The sequence below is a fragment of the Beta vulgaris genome, chromosome 8, assembly GCF_026745355.1.
Source record: "Beta vulgaris subsp. vulgaris cultivar EL10 chromosome 8, EL10.2, whole genome shotgun sequence".
NCBI classification, from domain to species: Eukaryota; Viridiplantae; Streptophyta; class Magnoliopsida; order Caryophyllales; family Amaranthaceae; genus Beta; species Beta vulgaris.
This window is the reverse complement of record NC_079209.1, coordinates 43370143-43387027: the sequence shown is the minus strand read 5'-3', so window position 1 is coordinate 43387027 and position 16885 is coordinate 43370143. Positions and strand designations below refer to the sequence as shown.

At 34.9% G+C, this 16885-nt stretch overlaps 1 protein-coding gene across 2 annotated transcripts; it reads right to left on the bottom strand.

The window, feature by feature from the left end:
* Positions 1–927: 927 nt before the first annotated feature.
* On the bottom strand, positions 928–14944 carry LOC104901558 (DEAD-box ATP-dependent RNA helicase 1). Of its 2 annotated transcripts, none has more exons than XM_048635006.1 (10): positions 14652–14944; positions 14359–14486; positions 12686–12920; positions 11635–11889; positions 8418–8572; positions 5978–6155; positions 4881–5068; positions 2972–3176; positions 1541–1643; positions 928–1230 (listed from the first exon to the last, which is right to left on the bottom strand). In XM_048635006.1, exons 2-10 carry the CDS (start codon positions 14475–14477, stop codon positions 1118–1120), a joined length of 1551 nt encoding a protein of 516 aa, XP_048490963.1. In that variant the 5' UTR covers positions 14478–14486; positions 14652–14944; the 3' UTR covers positions 928–1117. The 2 variants fall into 2 exon arrangements, with proteins under 2 accessions (XP_048490963.1, XP_010687449.2); XM_010689147.3 differs by having other exon boundaries at positions 14692–14944.
* Between the last annotated feature and the right edge of the window lie 1941 nt (positions 14945–16885).

Sequence of the window (16885 nt, the reverse complement as noted above, 5' to 3'; positions counted from 1 at the left end):
ATGCAATTATCGTCATGTTTTCTTGCCTTAATCCATCAATTTCCTTCTTTAATTGATAGATCAAAGGTCCATTGGTCTGACCAAATCTTTCACGCAATTCTTTCCATAAATCCGCAGAATTATTTATATAGGCAAAATCATCAGCAATCTGAGAGTTCATGGAGCTGAGAATCGAACTTGTAACCATGTAATCAGCTCTGTTCCATCTAGAATAATCTTTATGAGTAATTGCAGGCATAGGTATCATTCCAGTTATAAAACCTTCTTTGTTTTTAGCAATAAGAGCTCGTCTAACATTTTTACTCCACCTATTATAATTCGTTCCATTGAATGTAGCAGAAACAAGAGAAGCAGTAGGATTGTCCGAATTCGAGACAAAGAGAGGATCACAATTACCTCCATTGTTCGAGTTTTGGACATTTTCTTCATTAGTTCGAGTAGAATTCACATCTGAATCTGCCATTATACACTTCAGAAGCTTCAAGAATATCTTCAATCTTCAAAATAATTTGCAAATTTAATTTGCAAACAGCAATTACGATCGAATTTACACAGATTTCAATCGCCATTAAGCTAATAAACCTCAATCTCACGAACGAGATTGTGGCTCTGATACCATAAAAGCAGAAGAAGCACAAAAGTAATGTGTTTATTTCAGAGAGGAAGAAGACTCAATGAGTCAGATATTACAGCAATATGAAAGTTAGTTGAAAGCTAGTAACAGAATAACTATTTATACACAACTAACTCTCTAACAATATAAGCTGACTCAGCAAACTTGTAATAATTAAATGTAAATAACTTATACATATCAATGTTTTTAAACGTGCCATAGCAACTAGTTTCTCATATTTTCTCCCCCCCTCCCCCCCCCCCAACACACACGCACACACACACAAGTTTCTGTTTTGTGTTCTCTTCAAAGAATAGTTGAAATTCAGTACTCTAGTTAGTTTATTCAGTTGAACAGAATATAAATATTAAAGATCATATATAAGTGATCACAGACTCCATGCAAAAACCTTCTTCCTAAACTAAAGATTCACTTGTATCAAAATTGAGTATCAAGGAGGAAAGTATTATGAACAACACTCAGTTAAGAAGGCCTAGGCTTTGGCTAGTCCTTGGAAACTTTCATCGCCTTTGCTTTGCGTGGCTTTGACGACTTGAAGTTAACCTTGCGTTTTCTAGATGCTTTCGATTCTACACTCTCTTTCAGCTTATCAAACGCTGCAACAATGAAAGAGAAGGAGATTTTAGATCAGCTATTCGAACAGCTAGTCAAGCAGAGCCATATTCAAAGCACATGATATCAGAACTAGATTACAAAATAATTAAAACAAACCATTATACACATCCTTTATGATTCGGGCCATAATTACTATTAAAAAGGTCACTATAGAACTTCAAACGATAACTTAAGCACGGGTCCAGAATTGTTTTATTGAGGACCTGGTCCATACAAGTGTTTTCCAGTTCAAAAATATCATCATTTCCATTCAAACCCGAACATAGGTATGCAATTAAATAACAGATTTACCAGATACATAAGCGGACTGAAGGGCCTGAATGGACTCCGAAGAAAGAGGATAGATCGTAGAGCTGATCTCTGCTTTTCGTTGCAGTGCATTGAACTTCCTTGCCTGAATTAATGAAGTAATTAGTTGCACAAAGTTATGTAGAGAATAGGGCTACTCTATTAATTTAATACAATGCAAATCTTGGATCTCATGCTTATCAACGAAAACAGAGTTACATGGTCACAAAAAAATGGCTACCTCAGTAGCAAATAGCAATTATGATACTTAACCCCCCCCCCCCCTCCCCCGGTAATCTTAAACATGTAATCAAAACTTCTTTTTTCTACTCGCACTGCATCTCTCCATGCATAGAAAACTAATACATTAGCATACTCAAATTCATCCCTTTTTCAATGTAGTCTAAATGCCAACTTTACCATGAACATGAGAAATGTTAGATGGCACTAAACTATAACTCCAAGCGACTGTAGCCATCTACGTCAACTTTTTGTCTGCAGCCATGTTATTTCTAGTACAGGTCCTGCTAGCAGCAATAAGACGTATACTACAATCCTCACCCCCAAGAAGAAATGCTATTTTTAAAAGACCACACAGGATATATTTTAGAAAAGGGGCTGTGAAAAATGAAGTAGAAGAATGAAAGGTAAACAAAACATTCTCCAAACTAATAGTACTATTTGCGACATTGCTTCATCTCAAAGACAATTTTCATGTCTAGATTTACTATCAACAACATAAAATTTCAAATTTGAGAAAATCGACTACTTGAACAAGTAAGGGGAGAGATGGGGAAAAGGAGGAACGAGGAGAATATGGAATTGACCACAAATTGGCAAAACAAACCCCATAAGAAGTCATTGTAAATCCAGGAGTGGTTGAGGCTAGCAATCTAAAAAATCTTAGGTCACAATGCAACTTAGAAAAACAATTACTGATATTTCAGAAAACACAATCACATATAGACAGATAAAAGAAAAGCTAAGGATCACTTCCAAGTTCCAATCAATGTAAATCTACTCACGGCATCATAATCCCTCCACCCTAAATCAAACTTCCGAACTACTATACTTAATGTCTAGAAAAACTTTATCTTACCCTTTAAAGTAAAAGATCTTAAATATGATCATTTTATCCTTTTCTCCCTCCATCACATCAATACTTTGTTCTCTCTCTTCCACAGAACACTTTTACTTTTTCCATCCAATTCCAATTATTATATCTAAATGGATAACTATTTTTATAACCGTTGCTATAGTTAACCATGAAACTTATTTGAGATAGAGGGAGAGTATCCATCTTTAAAATTTGGAATATAAGTATTTTATTTTGCAAGTAAGTATTTCTTTTGCTATTCGTCGAGGGTATCAACTATCAGATATTTGAGAAACATTTTTTTTGATGATTAGATATATGTCAAAGAAGCAGCATACTTCATCTCTAAGAAGCAATGTGAAGCAGCGCCCAATTTGGAATGCTCTAGCCGTCCTTCCAGCACGATGAAGATAAGCTTTGATATAACGTGGTACATCATAAATGATGACGTTTGCTACCGCTTCAACATCTGTTCCACGGGACAGGTTATCAGAAGAAACGAGCACTTCCACTTCCCCTTTACGGAATGCATCTAGTGTTTTGCTGCAATAGAAGAGAATAACTTGAATCAATTGCGTTCTGCACATATTAATGAGACAGATTGATAAATACAGATTTCAGTGAAGTACAAAAGGCAGATATGCTTTTTGTGACAGGAAATGAAGCAACCCTAGGTTGATTCCTGAAAATTTCAATTGCCGAGAGATTTTGAAACAACAAATCTGTAGATAAATTTCCATTTCTAAATCTAAACCCAAAAGTAGGTCTAGTTGCAATTTGCAAAACCTCATATGCTAAAAAAGAAGAAGAAGAAAGACAAAAAGAAATAATATTCGATGACAGTACTAGAATATTATCACCATAATGATATGGTCTGTCTAATCAAATCATTCTCTATTTTCCAGAGTACTGTGGAAGTGTATACTCAACAAGGGAAAGATGCATGGACGTTTTGATGACATGTACTCATGTATGCATGATTTCCAAGCTGTAAGACTTTTGGAAGGGGGGAGGGGGGTTCTTTAATGTTTTACATTTTTGCTGCTTGTTTTATAAAAAAAGCAACCCGCATCACAATTTCACTCTGATATAATCAAAATATGCAGAACAGGCATGCAATACATATATCTCAAATTTAAATTATTTTTCTTCACTAATTGTTATCCCAAGTAGTTTTCTGGAAGAAAATTAAAAATATCACACTTAGATGCTCAGCCCTTCATATGATCAATATGGACCTTAAGTCCCACACCTTGCAAATGGGTTGTAGAATTTTACTGTACTCCTCAGCCCAAATGCCCTGACAGGTTAGCTTTGCAGTAAATATCCTAGGCCCGATACCAACACTCACATGACACAAGGACTTAGATGGGGGTGGATTGCTTTGATACCAGAGTATAATGATTTAAAAGCAAATCAAAAAAGGAAGAGAAGCATTGGAGAAGAACTAAATGAAGAAGAAGGTAGCAGGAAGAAGAAAGAGATGGTTGTATTCTGTAAGGCCACACATTGTAACAACTCCAAAAGCTTCAGGGTGGTTGGGTCACTCACTGTGTAAAAAGGACTAATAACATTATTTCTAAACGAATTCCTCTTTTACCTCATCCACTATTTTATATTTACCGTAGTTGATCTTTCTTCACTCACATCTAACTAACTCCATGTCACAATGCTTCCTGAAAAACTGAAGTTATGTCACCCATTATACCCTTCTTTTTGTGACTGACAAAGCCTATTGATGAACTGATTGGATGCATTACAAAAGCCATCATTCTTATCACTTTGTTGGCGTTGAAGAGTAGCTAAGATCACCAAAAGATAAGTGCAGCAATTAACCCATTTCACCATATCCTAGGTGACAACCCATTTTTGTTTTAATCAGATATTCTAGTGTGTGCGCCCGATTGACTAAAAGTGAATATTTACCCTACACAAATCAGTTGCTTTAGGACTTTAATCAAAAGTACAGTCTGGAAAGCAATAGCTTCGCATGAATGACAGTATACTTTCTTTAAAGACTATTAGACATCCGAAGAGTGTAAAGAAATCTCGTTCTACTGGGCATGTCAATTTAGATTTCTTTACCTAACCACACTTCACAATCGCTTGCAACATTTCTGCAGAAAAGAACTGCATTCCAACCCAACCCAACCCAAAGAAATGGACAAGGTGAATCTTATAACACAAAAGCAGAATAATTAACAAATAAAAATGCATCTGCGTGGAAGAGGCAGGAAGATAGAGCACCTTCTCACAGCCTGGTGTTGACAACTCGAGTATCCCTTGATCCTCATTTGAAGATCACCAAAAGATTTTAGCAAGTTGCAGAGCCTGTGGGTCATCTCTTTCGATGATGTAAATACAATGCATTTCTCACCTTCCAACTTTTGAAGAAGGGCCACTAGATATAGGGCTTTATCATTTGATTCACAAATCTGCATAGGTAAAGATCCAACAGGGAATCTCAGCAAGCACGTATTCAAAGCTAAAATTACTTTGAAATTACAAATGGATTCATGCCATCACATTATTAGATAAACTATAAGCTGAAGGATCCTTCATATTCAACATCTCAATCCTACTGGTCAAGAACAAGGCAGTAACAATGGAAGCACAAAGGCTTTGCAACCTTTTTATCCTATGTTGATCATTCTCTAAGTAGAGAGGCACCCCAAAGCCATCAAAGTATAGAAAACAATAGTTTCCCTACCCAATAACAATGATCACTTCTATTTCTAATTCAACCATTTCCCTTTGCCAAAGTAATTTCAATACAATTCACTTTTTTGTATATGGATCATTGACGGTTGTTCGAATTCGAAAGCCAACACAAGCTCAGTTTGAGCTATCTTGTATCAATAGTATATAGGAGCGAATTTTAATTTTAGAGGTAGGATGGCCTATTATTCCATGACCGCTTGTCCTAAAATTAAAATTTTCATCACAAGTTCCATAAACTCCAGAATTTTCCCTATTTAGATAATGTTCATGCCAATAGCTGAATCTGGATCTACGGACTATTCCAGATCAATGGAGGACAGCTTATATAACATTACTGTTGTCTGCAGTTTAGCAATAAGTTTGCAAAGCGCAGGTTGACCTCCTGATGACATAAAACAAAAAATATATTGAACAGAAGTTTAGTCCGCAAAAGATGTAGAATCATTTTTCATAGCATCATTTCCGTGCCTTGAATAAATTGACATGTCCAATTGGACATGGGACCAAAAAAGGTAAATAGTCAACGTGATGAGCACTGCACAAGCACATCGTTAATACATTCAGTTCAAGGAATAAAGTACTGGCACTGCAACAAGATCACAAGTATAATCAAGCAGCCATACCACTTTGAAAAACTCGAGCTTTTCAGGAAACGCATAACGTGATTGACCAGTTGTCATGAATAAAGGGTGATGAAGATGAAGCAGACCAAGTTTGCTAGGATTTCGAGTCAGTGTAGCCGAAAAAAGCATTTTAACAAGCCTGGGATAAGCTTTATCCTTAAACCCCCTCTCAACGCCACTGCAATATAATGAAGATAAAATCACTGTAAATCCTGAAGCATAAAGCATTAGTTATGTATACTCAAAGCTTACTAAATGACAGCTCAAATTACAATTACCCATACATGAAACATCCTTGAACCTAATATTGATAGCAGAATAGTACATGTAAGGATATGAACTTAGGGCGCATTCTCTTCACCTCAAATAAACTAGCAATTTATGCACGTGATGCGTGCCTCACTTTTTGAGAACATAATTTATAACTTTTTTGGGTATAAATAAAGGTAAATTTTGAACATAGATATGTTTTTTGGACTAGCTAATTTTGTTCATTATGCTTATATCACTTAACCAAACCCGTCTTTTATTATTTATTTTATTTATACTTTCGTTAAGATTTTAAAAATTAAAATTGATGAGCGATAAAAGAATGTTACGCAGATTTATTAAGGATTTCTTCTATTTTGATCAACAAAGTATTTTGTTTTAATCAAATCATTTCAATTTGTTAATTGATTGTATTTCCTTTTTGATTTACTACTTGATTGAGTATTGATTGATATAATTTTATTTGTTAATTTTTTTATGCTATATTTGAGTTTGATTTTCTTTCATCTTTTTTTGATAGAGTAGTTGATTCACTAAGGGGTAATTAAGTAAATCTATTGGGGGACACCATAGCTCCCCCCTTCCCTTGTATAATAGAGATAAATTTCAAAAAAAAAAAAAAGTTCGGATAAGTTTAGATAACTTCAAACAAGTTCCAATAAGGGTGTGTTCTATTCAACTTATTGACCCCGAACTTATTGGACCTTATCTGAACTGAACTTATTGAACCTGAACTGAACTTATTGGAACTTATTAAACCTGATTCAACTTATTGGACCTGATTCAACCTGATTGGAACTTATTGGACCTTATTGAAACTTATTGACCTTATTGAAACTTATTAGACCTTATTAGCCCTGATTGAAACTTATTAGACCTGATTGGACCTGATTGAAACTTATTAGACTTTATTGGACCTGATTGAAACTTATTTGACCTTATTAGACAAAAAAATTGACTATTAGTAATATAAATATTAAACCTAACGCAAAAATTACCCCTCAAAATTTATTATGAAGCAATAATTAATAAAATTCATCCTTTAAAAAAATAATAATTATTAATTATCTCTTATGATAATTAATTTAACAAAAAAGATTTACTATTTATATATATTTAACAAGTTATCTCTAGTTATTTAAAGACGAAAATTATAATTATTATTATTATTATTGTTAACCTTAATTATTTGACCATGATTATAATATTATTTAATAGCAATATGAATAATCAAATAATAGACAATAATACAAGTATAATACTATACATTGTGGTACATTAATAAAAAATTCTAATAATAACATAATCAGCTAATAGTAATATGAATAACAAAATAATAGACATAATACAAATAAATAATAAAATAATAGACACTATATAAGTATAATACTATATAGTCATTGTGGTACTTTGATTAAAACTCTAATAATAACATAATCAGCTAATAGTGATATGAAATTATAAATAACAAAATAATGGACAATAATACAAATGTTTATTAAACATTGACTATTTGGACCTTATTGGACCTTATTAGACCTGATTGGACCTTATTAGACCTGATTGGAACTTATTGCACCTGATTGAAACTTATTGGACCTGATTGAAACTTATTGGAACTTATTGCACTTATTAGACCTTATTGCAACTTATCTGAACTTATCTGAACTTATCTGAACTTATTGGACCTGAAACTTAATTTTTTAAGTTGAACAGAACGCACCCTAAGTCTTGATAAGTTTAGATAAGTTCCAATAAGTTCTATTAAGTTATAAAATAAGCTTCAATGAGTTTCAATAAGCTCTATTAAGTTATAAAATAAGCTTCAATAAGTTATGATAAGTTAAAATGAGATCCTTTATGTTCAGACAACTTCAGTTCAAAGAAGTTCAGTTCAGATTAGTTCAATAAAATTCAGGTAAAGCAGACATACATAATATGTGTTATATTATCCTGAAGTCAATTTTCATAAAAACCAGTACAGGTCTTCACCAGACCACAACCATGTTCTTTAACCACAATTATAAGTAGCTCAACAGGAATCCTTCAAAAACCGAAGAAACAAGAACAATCAAGAAAGAAAAGTTAAGCAAGAGATAAACCAGCCAATAACCTGAACACGGTATATGTATTATTCAATACAAATGGAATGAACAGATATCATACTCACCATCTTCGGATGGTTTTTAAAGAACCACAAATTAACGGGGAAAAGGCTTTAACACAAGGTGCAAAAATCTCATCACTTGGACAGGACAGCTTGAGCACAGTGGGCAACCATGACTGATACGCCTCCCCAAGTAACCGGTCAGTTTCATCAACTACCTGCATCATTAACCAAGCAACATCATGACATACAGGAATTAAACTGCACACATGGATCAGGCAGTAAGATCCAGAAACTTCATATTTTCTTTAGCACATAAACGGAGGTGAGATTAGATGAGCATTGGGATTGCTACTTCTGAAAGGTCCTAGGACACTGACAAGTTGCTCCTTAAAGCAAACAATTAATTTGAGAGGAAAGTGTCTACCAAATAACATAAACAAAGTTCCCCAAAGTCCTTTAGGTTGGCAGCATGAACTCATTTTTATAAGTGAATCATAAAATATATCATATTTATTGTGCAAGCTTCTAAAAATGGGGAAATCCAACATAATTCGGTTAATGTGTAACTTTGTTTTCTGTTTAGAGGCAGCTTGCCTTCTATCTCGAAACTCCTTTTGAACTGTTAATGTAATCTTAATTTTCCTCAGAAGAGAAAAAACATCGATTTTTTCACCAGTTATTTTTGAGGTTTCATGAAATTCACTGGTACCCCTCTTGTTTTAAAAATCCACCAGGTGCCCTTGTTGTTCAATAAAAGGCATAAAATGCCCTTAACAACTAACTCCGTTAAGTTTATATTAGTCATTAAGGCCAAATCAACCTAATTATCCCAAATAATCCTACACCTCAAAATCCTAATTAACAATAGCTAGCAGTAATTGATTCAAAAAACCCCACCCAACCACCCTTACCAGCGGCTCCAACCTCACCTGTCCAGCCACCCTCTCAGCCCGAAACCATGAAAACCTTTATCCTCCAGAAGGAGCTAGTTTTAGCCAAGCGCATCATTAATCGCATACACGCTTTTTCCTTTAACTTTAACGTGTGTGTGAGCATGTATGCTATGTTACTCAAACACTCATCCACTCGGATACGAGTGTCCGACTCGGCTCTCTTGTATAAAAAGTGAAGTTTTTAGCTTAAAATGAAGTATCCAAGTAAAGTGTCGTGTCGGACACGACACAACACCCCGCTTTTGAGGTAAATGAAGGTGTCGGAGTAAACTGCATGTATGTGCACGCGTGTGCACACATACTATCTTATTAGGGCTGAGGGAGCACGAGGGGCTATGCCATTACGATGCACATTGAGGTTCCTAGGCATGAAGATGGTAAATTTTACTTCCTATAAAATTAACCCGATTCCCTATTGGGTTTCGATTCACACCATCATTATTCCCTGAATTCAAAAGCTATAAGTCACAAATAGGTAGTAAAATTGACAGCTTTTCTTACTATATACAAGAATGCTGCTTCACCACCAACGATGGAACTCCAATCAAAGCACTCATTAGCAGTTTAAACTTCTCTTCCCACTGTGTCCACTGACATGTGTTAGATTTGATATTCGACTGGAGGGTCTCCTAATAGCTTCTCCTTACCTTCTCCCAAACAGGAGAAATATGAAGAGTGATTCATTTCAACTCTAGAATAAGCATAAAGCAACAGCAATTACAAGGGAATATCTCCGCGATATATCTAATTTTCAATTAGTTACTGAAAGCTAGGAATTCAGATACAGAAAGTCATATATCTTTCACATAATCACCAATCTCTTCAGCTCATGCAAAGACATTTTGGAAATGCAGATGAGAACAGATCATTGATGTATTTCCATCAACCAGCATGAAAAATGGTTTTTGCACTACAAAAAGCTACAGTTTTTCAATCTCTTCACAAATCAAACAAACTTAATTACCACGAAAAAGAAGACTAGCAAACAAGATACCAAGGGAGGCTTCTAAGTCAAGTAGACCCGTCAAATAGGTCGTGTCGTTTCTATTTTGTATTTGTATCATATACTAATCGTGTCAAAAAGCCTCGACACTAATCTGACCCGTTTAACTAATCGTGTCCAAACTCTTGATACTAACCCGACTAGTTTATTTAAGTAATTACATTTGTCGGCCCATTTAACCTATTTATTCAAAATCCCTAAAAAAATTTAACAATAAACTGATTTTAATGTCCATTTTTTATCAATTCATGTTTACTTAGGTCATAAATTGCTAATATATTAGAAAGATTTAAACCATTTATGTTTTGTAAAAAAACTCAAATGGACCCGGTGCACACTAACTTAGTGTACACCAGGTCGGTAAGATATTAACTCCATATAGTGAATTCTACAGAGATATAGTGAATTTATATACAATATAGTATATTTTATTAACGAAAAACATAATGTGAAATTATATGCAATAGAATAGAGGAATTAATTAAAATGTTTTAACATACAAAAAGATCTAAATTGCGTAGTATATATCATGACACGTGTTCTAACATATGGAATGATTTAGTTTCTCCATGATATAATGAGTGTCTAAATGATGTAGTGAGTTTCTGCTTGATATAGTGTGTGTTTGAATGATATAGTGAGTTTCTGCATGATATAGTGTGTTTTTGAATGATATATTTAGTTTACATATGATATAGTGTGTGTCTGAATGCTATAGTGAGTTTCTGTATGATATAGTGTGTGCGTGTTTGAATGATATAGTAAGTGTGTCTGAATAATATAGTGAGTTTCTGCATGATATAGTGTGGGTCTGAATGATATAGTGAATTTCTGCATAATATAGTGGGTTTTTGCATAATATAGTGGATGTTAGTAATGATATTTTTGCCTGGACACAAATGTTAACATGAACCGGGTCCACACAAGTCAGATTGAATGTTTTGCTAACTTATTCCCTAAATAGTACTAAAATTTTGAATTTTCCTATATGTTTAAGTTAATTGTGTAAAGGCATGTCAGGTTGAAATTCTCAACACTAACCCAACCCATTTATTAAACGGTAAAACACGTGTATACCCTTTACATAAACGTGTCGAAAATGCTTGACACTAACTCAATTTTTTCATATCCGGTTTGTGTCGTATTGTTGTGTCGTGTCAGCTTTTGACAGCTCTAAGGTCAAGGGGTAACATGAAATGTATTAATCTAGTCAACTCTAACAAAATTTGTTCAATTATATCAAAAACAAGTATTTTTTAGTATCAACAGGGCCCATAAGCTACCATATGCAGAATTTTTAGGAAAAATGGTTGCTACCTACAAGATACCGTAGGTGCTCAAGTGTGAAGCCTTTGGTAGTATTGATATGGTCCATAAGCCTTCCAGGAGTTGCTACCAGTATGTCCACTGCACTTTGTAATCTGTTTGCGTAATCTTCAGGGTCATAACAGAAGCCAGCCTCAAGTCTAGGCACTTTAACTAATGCTGAAATTTCATCAGCGAGTGAAGACTGTCCAACAGCTAAACCAACAGACAAGCCAACGGCTGGAGCAAGATCATCAAAAACTCTTTTGACCTGAAATTTAGGAAACACAAAAATCATACAAAAGCAGGCCTTTAATTCTAAACACATAACATATATAAGAACATAAATAACATCAATACTCTCCAATATCTTCATGTCATGTTTCCATTTACACCCACATTCCCATTGCAAAATCTTATTCAATACATCTTAATTCTCTTTATTTTTTTCTCATTTTGTCATAGCAAAGGGAAACTAAGAGTTCTCAGAAATCAACTTTTTATATTCTATGGCGTGAGATGCAAGCATGAGCCGCTGAGGCAAAAGTTGGACTATGGTGAATCCTCGCTCATCTTTCTCAAGCTTGCAATTTCCAAGCCAAGGCTCAGTCTCAGTCTGACTCAATTACACCGGTATTCTTAAACCTTAACAATTAGATGGTGAATAATTTTTCCTTTAGCATCAACTTTATAAGGAAAGAAAAATAGAATCCTATAAATTAGAACTTCATGCTTAACAGATTATGTTATGAAAAAATACAACTCAGCTATTAATACAGAGCAGATGGATTACAAAACCATTTATGGAGTAGGAAAAGAAGACCGATATAAGCTGTTCTGATCACAAGAATAAAGTTAAGACCAAAAGTTATAGCTTGTACCGTTTTCTAATAAACATTAGCTTCGGCCAGATAAAATGTATAAAGCTCCTGGGAGATTAACAATCCTGTGTCATCCATATATCAAAGAAGCTACTCACAATCTCACGTCTCCGGTATATTCATTTCATTGCCTACTATTACCGGGATTGAAATAAACAGAGAGCTAAGTGTTCAATGAAAAGAAACCTGCACAGCTAAATCACGGGTGGGTAGCACCACCAAAGCACGCAAACACTTCACAGAGTGAGTAGCTAGCATTTGCACTATAGGCAGAGCATAGGACAGAGTCTTTCCACTTCCAGTTGGTGAGTTTACGCATAAGTCACGCTCAAAAGCACCAGGACCAAGAGTCTCTTGCCAAACTGCCACTTGCACAGGGAAAAGTGAAGAGATATGGACATTCTTCAGAGCCTTATCCAATCTGAAACAGTATAAGTACACTATACTATCAATAAATTTCATAGAATATACACTTTGAGGAGATGTATAAAGATAGACAGTTGTAAAAAACAAATTAAAACACATCCAAATTCAATAATATAATCCATTCATCATAATCAATGAGCACATATACCCTTGTCTTTGGCTCTAACTTATAATCAATAATCTACAACCCAAAATAACTAACACATATCCCCCTCCCCATTTCATTGGGGTAATTCCTCATCTAGGACAACAATCTTAGTGATCTAGTCACTGTCTCACCAATGCAAACAATTAATATTAAATGTGAACGACAGGAACATAGAATCAGTTGGCAGAAATAAGTTCCTGTGTCCCCAACAGATTTTCTGAGACTGCCAAAAGCTTCCACCTGATTACATGCCACCAATATCATCCCCAAACTTGTAGCACTTGTAACCATGTTCTTGTAAGGTTATATTGCATCGCATTTGTAAATGTCCATCAACAATATATATGGCACTGTAAACATGATGTAATTGCCAGAAATGATTCATGACTACCAGCAAACAAGCACTAGTTGATTTAAGTTGATTTTGTCTTGACAAGAGTAACACTCTACATAAACTTCCTAATTCAACAGCAAAACTTATCAGGTTATCATCTAAAAAGCTACAATAACACCCACCCTACGCAAAATCTTACGAAGTGAGTGTTTGGTTGCGCAGAGAACATTTTCAAGGAGAAGTGCTTTTTCATTTTCCTTTTCTCGGTTTGTAAAGGGTGGAAAATCGTTTTCTTTCCTACAAGAATTCTTCTTATATATTATTTTCTCCCTTCCAATTCATTCTTCAATTTTTCCTCTAACTTTTCACGCACCCAAACAAAGGAAAACAATCTGCAATTGTATTTTCCTTGCCCCTACAAAGACTTTTTTTTTTTATTTAATAGGAAATTAAGCCAGCCCAAGGGTTAACCCCTACAAGGCTACTAGCCTGTAGGAAACACCAGCATATTGGCTGGTAAGGCATGCATAGCATGCTAAGGAAGTACCCCAGCATAATGCGGGGTAAGGATCGAACCCCTAACCAAGAGGGAGCGCACTACCCACTTCAGTTAACTCTTATCCTTCCTACAAAAACGTTTTATCCACTGAAATTCGTTTTGTGTCAAAAATGTTTTCCGTAACTCCAATGATCCAGTTGTTCAATCAATTGGGACCTGTAATAATTTCTACCAAAAGAGGGCAAAGCATTTTGCATAACCAAATAATTGTTTCGCCAATGACGAATTCCGCGCCACAGAATGTATTAAAGAACGAAAGAAAATCTCGAAACGAATTACAACACAAACATAAACAAACGAAAACTATCTCATAATAATTACATAAACTAATTATAACAAAAAGATGCTATCTTATCATATAAAAAACCGAAAGAAATCAATTAAGTGGGTACCTAGGATCAAGACCAGGGAGCAAAGTTAAGGGAGTTTCCTTAAAATCAACAATGTCAACTGGGTTTCTCATCCATGGCAGCACGGGTATGTTCTTCTGAACTTGAGTTGCTCCAACCATTGCTACTAACTGCAAACACGACGTACCAAAAATAAGATATCTACATCAAATAAAAACTCACAAAATTTGTAAAAATCTTTGTTTTTATGTACAAAGTTAAGGCGCCGCACCAAGAGAGTGTGTGTGTGAGGGAGTTTTAAGCAATTAAACAAAGTAATACAACTATTAATTTACCTAAAATAACTCTTTTTGTCAGTTAATACTTTATACCAACCTCTGAATTCGGATGGGTTGGAAAAAAGTTTAATTTGAGCAGAATTATTTCCTTTGAATTTTCGTGTTGGGGAAAATGGCTTCGTATTATGCTTATACAGCAAAGAAGAACGACGTAAAGTCGAAGAACGTCACCACTCAGCAGATGAAGATCGAAATTCAAGAGGCGGAGACCAGTCGCCGCCGAGAGAGAAGAGAGTAGAGTAAAGCACTAGAGCGTGTCTGAGGAAGAACAAATGCCTAAATGACGGTGTTTCTGTTCTTTCAAACTAGAAGAGCATCTACGATACCCTTCTCAAATAGAGATGGCAATATCCAGTGGACCACCCGGTCACCCGGTCCATCCGTCCTAATGGACGGGTGAAAAACCCGGTGTAAACGGATGGTGGACGGGTGATGGATTAACGGATGCAGGTAATGGATCGGATTCGGGTGGACAATTTTCATCCATCACCCGACCCGTTAATCCGACCCATCACCCGTTTATTTTAAAAAAACATTTTTTAGGTCCAATCCTCAAGGCCCAACTAAATGTCCAAATCTAAAAGCCCAATGCCCAACCTAATTTTCCTAATTTTTATATGCAAATTACTGTGATTTTGAACTTAATTTGAATTGTGGTTGTGGATCTATGGTTTTATCGGTTGAAACTTTATTTTTCTGAAATTTTATGGTTAGCATTATTTTGAGGTAATTTCTCCCGATTATAACCCGATCCATCCGTTCACCCGAAAGTAAATGGATGGATGGATTCGGGTGGTGATTTTTCCGGGTGATGGATGGATCGGGTGGTGCGGATGGTAGCGGGTGATGGATGCGGGTGATGCTCCACCCGCCCCGAACCCGATCCATTTACATCTCTATTCTCAAGTCTCACGGACTCTTAAGAAATTATCTTTCAATTTTTACAAATTATTAAAATAGACTATTGTGGTATTCAATTTTTGACGGTCTTAATTAACGGTCTTAATTTCATGAAAGTCTCTTATTGGACTTTGAGTTTTACAAAACTTGGAATTCACCACCCTATTAACAGGGCCGTCTTAAACAATTCAGGGGCCCTGTGTTAATTTTAAATTTAGGCCCCCAAATTTTTAGAATATATAACTACGACATATGTGAAAATACATACGAAGCATATAATGTCATATTTGTTATTTCAAACGACAAAATTCATAGTTGAGAATAAACTAATACTACCTAAGAACGAGAAATCTCTATCATTATTTAAAACTTGAATGTAAAAAATGAAAAGCATTAAGAGTTAATTTGGTACAAAAAAAAAAAAGATAAATTTCAAGAGTTGGTAATTTTCCACGAAAATGGTACTTGATTTTTTTTTTTTTTTTTTTTTGAGAAAAGCATACTTGCTTTTATTAGTTTGATTGTATATAAATAAAAGAGGGAAAAAAAAGGGGCTCAAAAGCTACCTCGTAGGATTTGAACCCTTGACTAAATACAAAAACAATGAATTATTATAAGGTAGTACCAATGTGCTACAACATAAACCTTTGTTATTCTATCACAACAACATAATTATAAACTGATTTGGGGGCCCTATTGACTTGGGGGCCTGTGCAATGGGTCTGTTTGCACAGCCCATTCACCGGCCATGCCTATTAACATTTGAATAGGGACAGATTTATTTAATAAATCGTTTTAAATCAATTTCAAGAAAAATCATTTAAAACGATGATGACTTCATTCATATGAATAAGGCTTTTTTGAAAATTGGTCTTTCATACCATGAGATAGGGTTCGGGGTATAGGTTAAGAGGTGCAAACGTCTGGAACTCGTCTCCTCTTCCGTTCTAAAGAACGGGCTCTTACTAAATGTGTTATTTTCCATTTTAAAGTAATCATGGCTGTTAAAAAAAAAAAAGAAAATCAGATAATTTGTACATATACACATTAACTATTTTTATTTAGGACCAATATATCATTTGTACATGATAGGTTTGAGCACTGACGTTGCACTACGTACCAATCATTGCGGGATTGGAATCCACTCATGGATCAAAACCGTCGTAGTTCGAGCATATGTCTCGCCCTAAATGGCCAATTCCACTAGGGGAAGAAGAGAGGGGAATAGATTATGAATAACTCACTTTTAGAATTAAATAAATCTATTTAAAATGAGGTAATCACTCCAATTAGTGATTGAAATCAGATTAAGATAATCACCTTAATTAGTG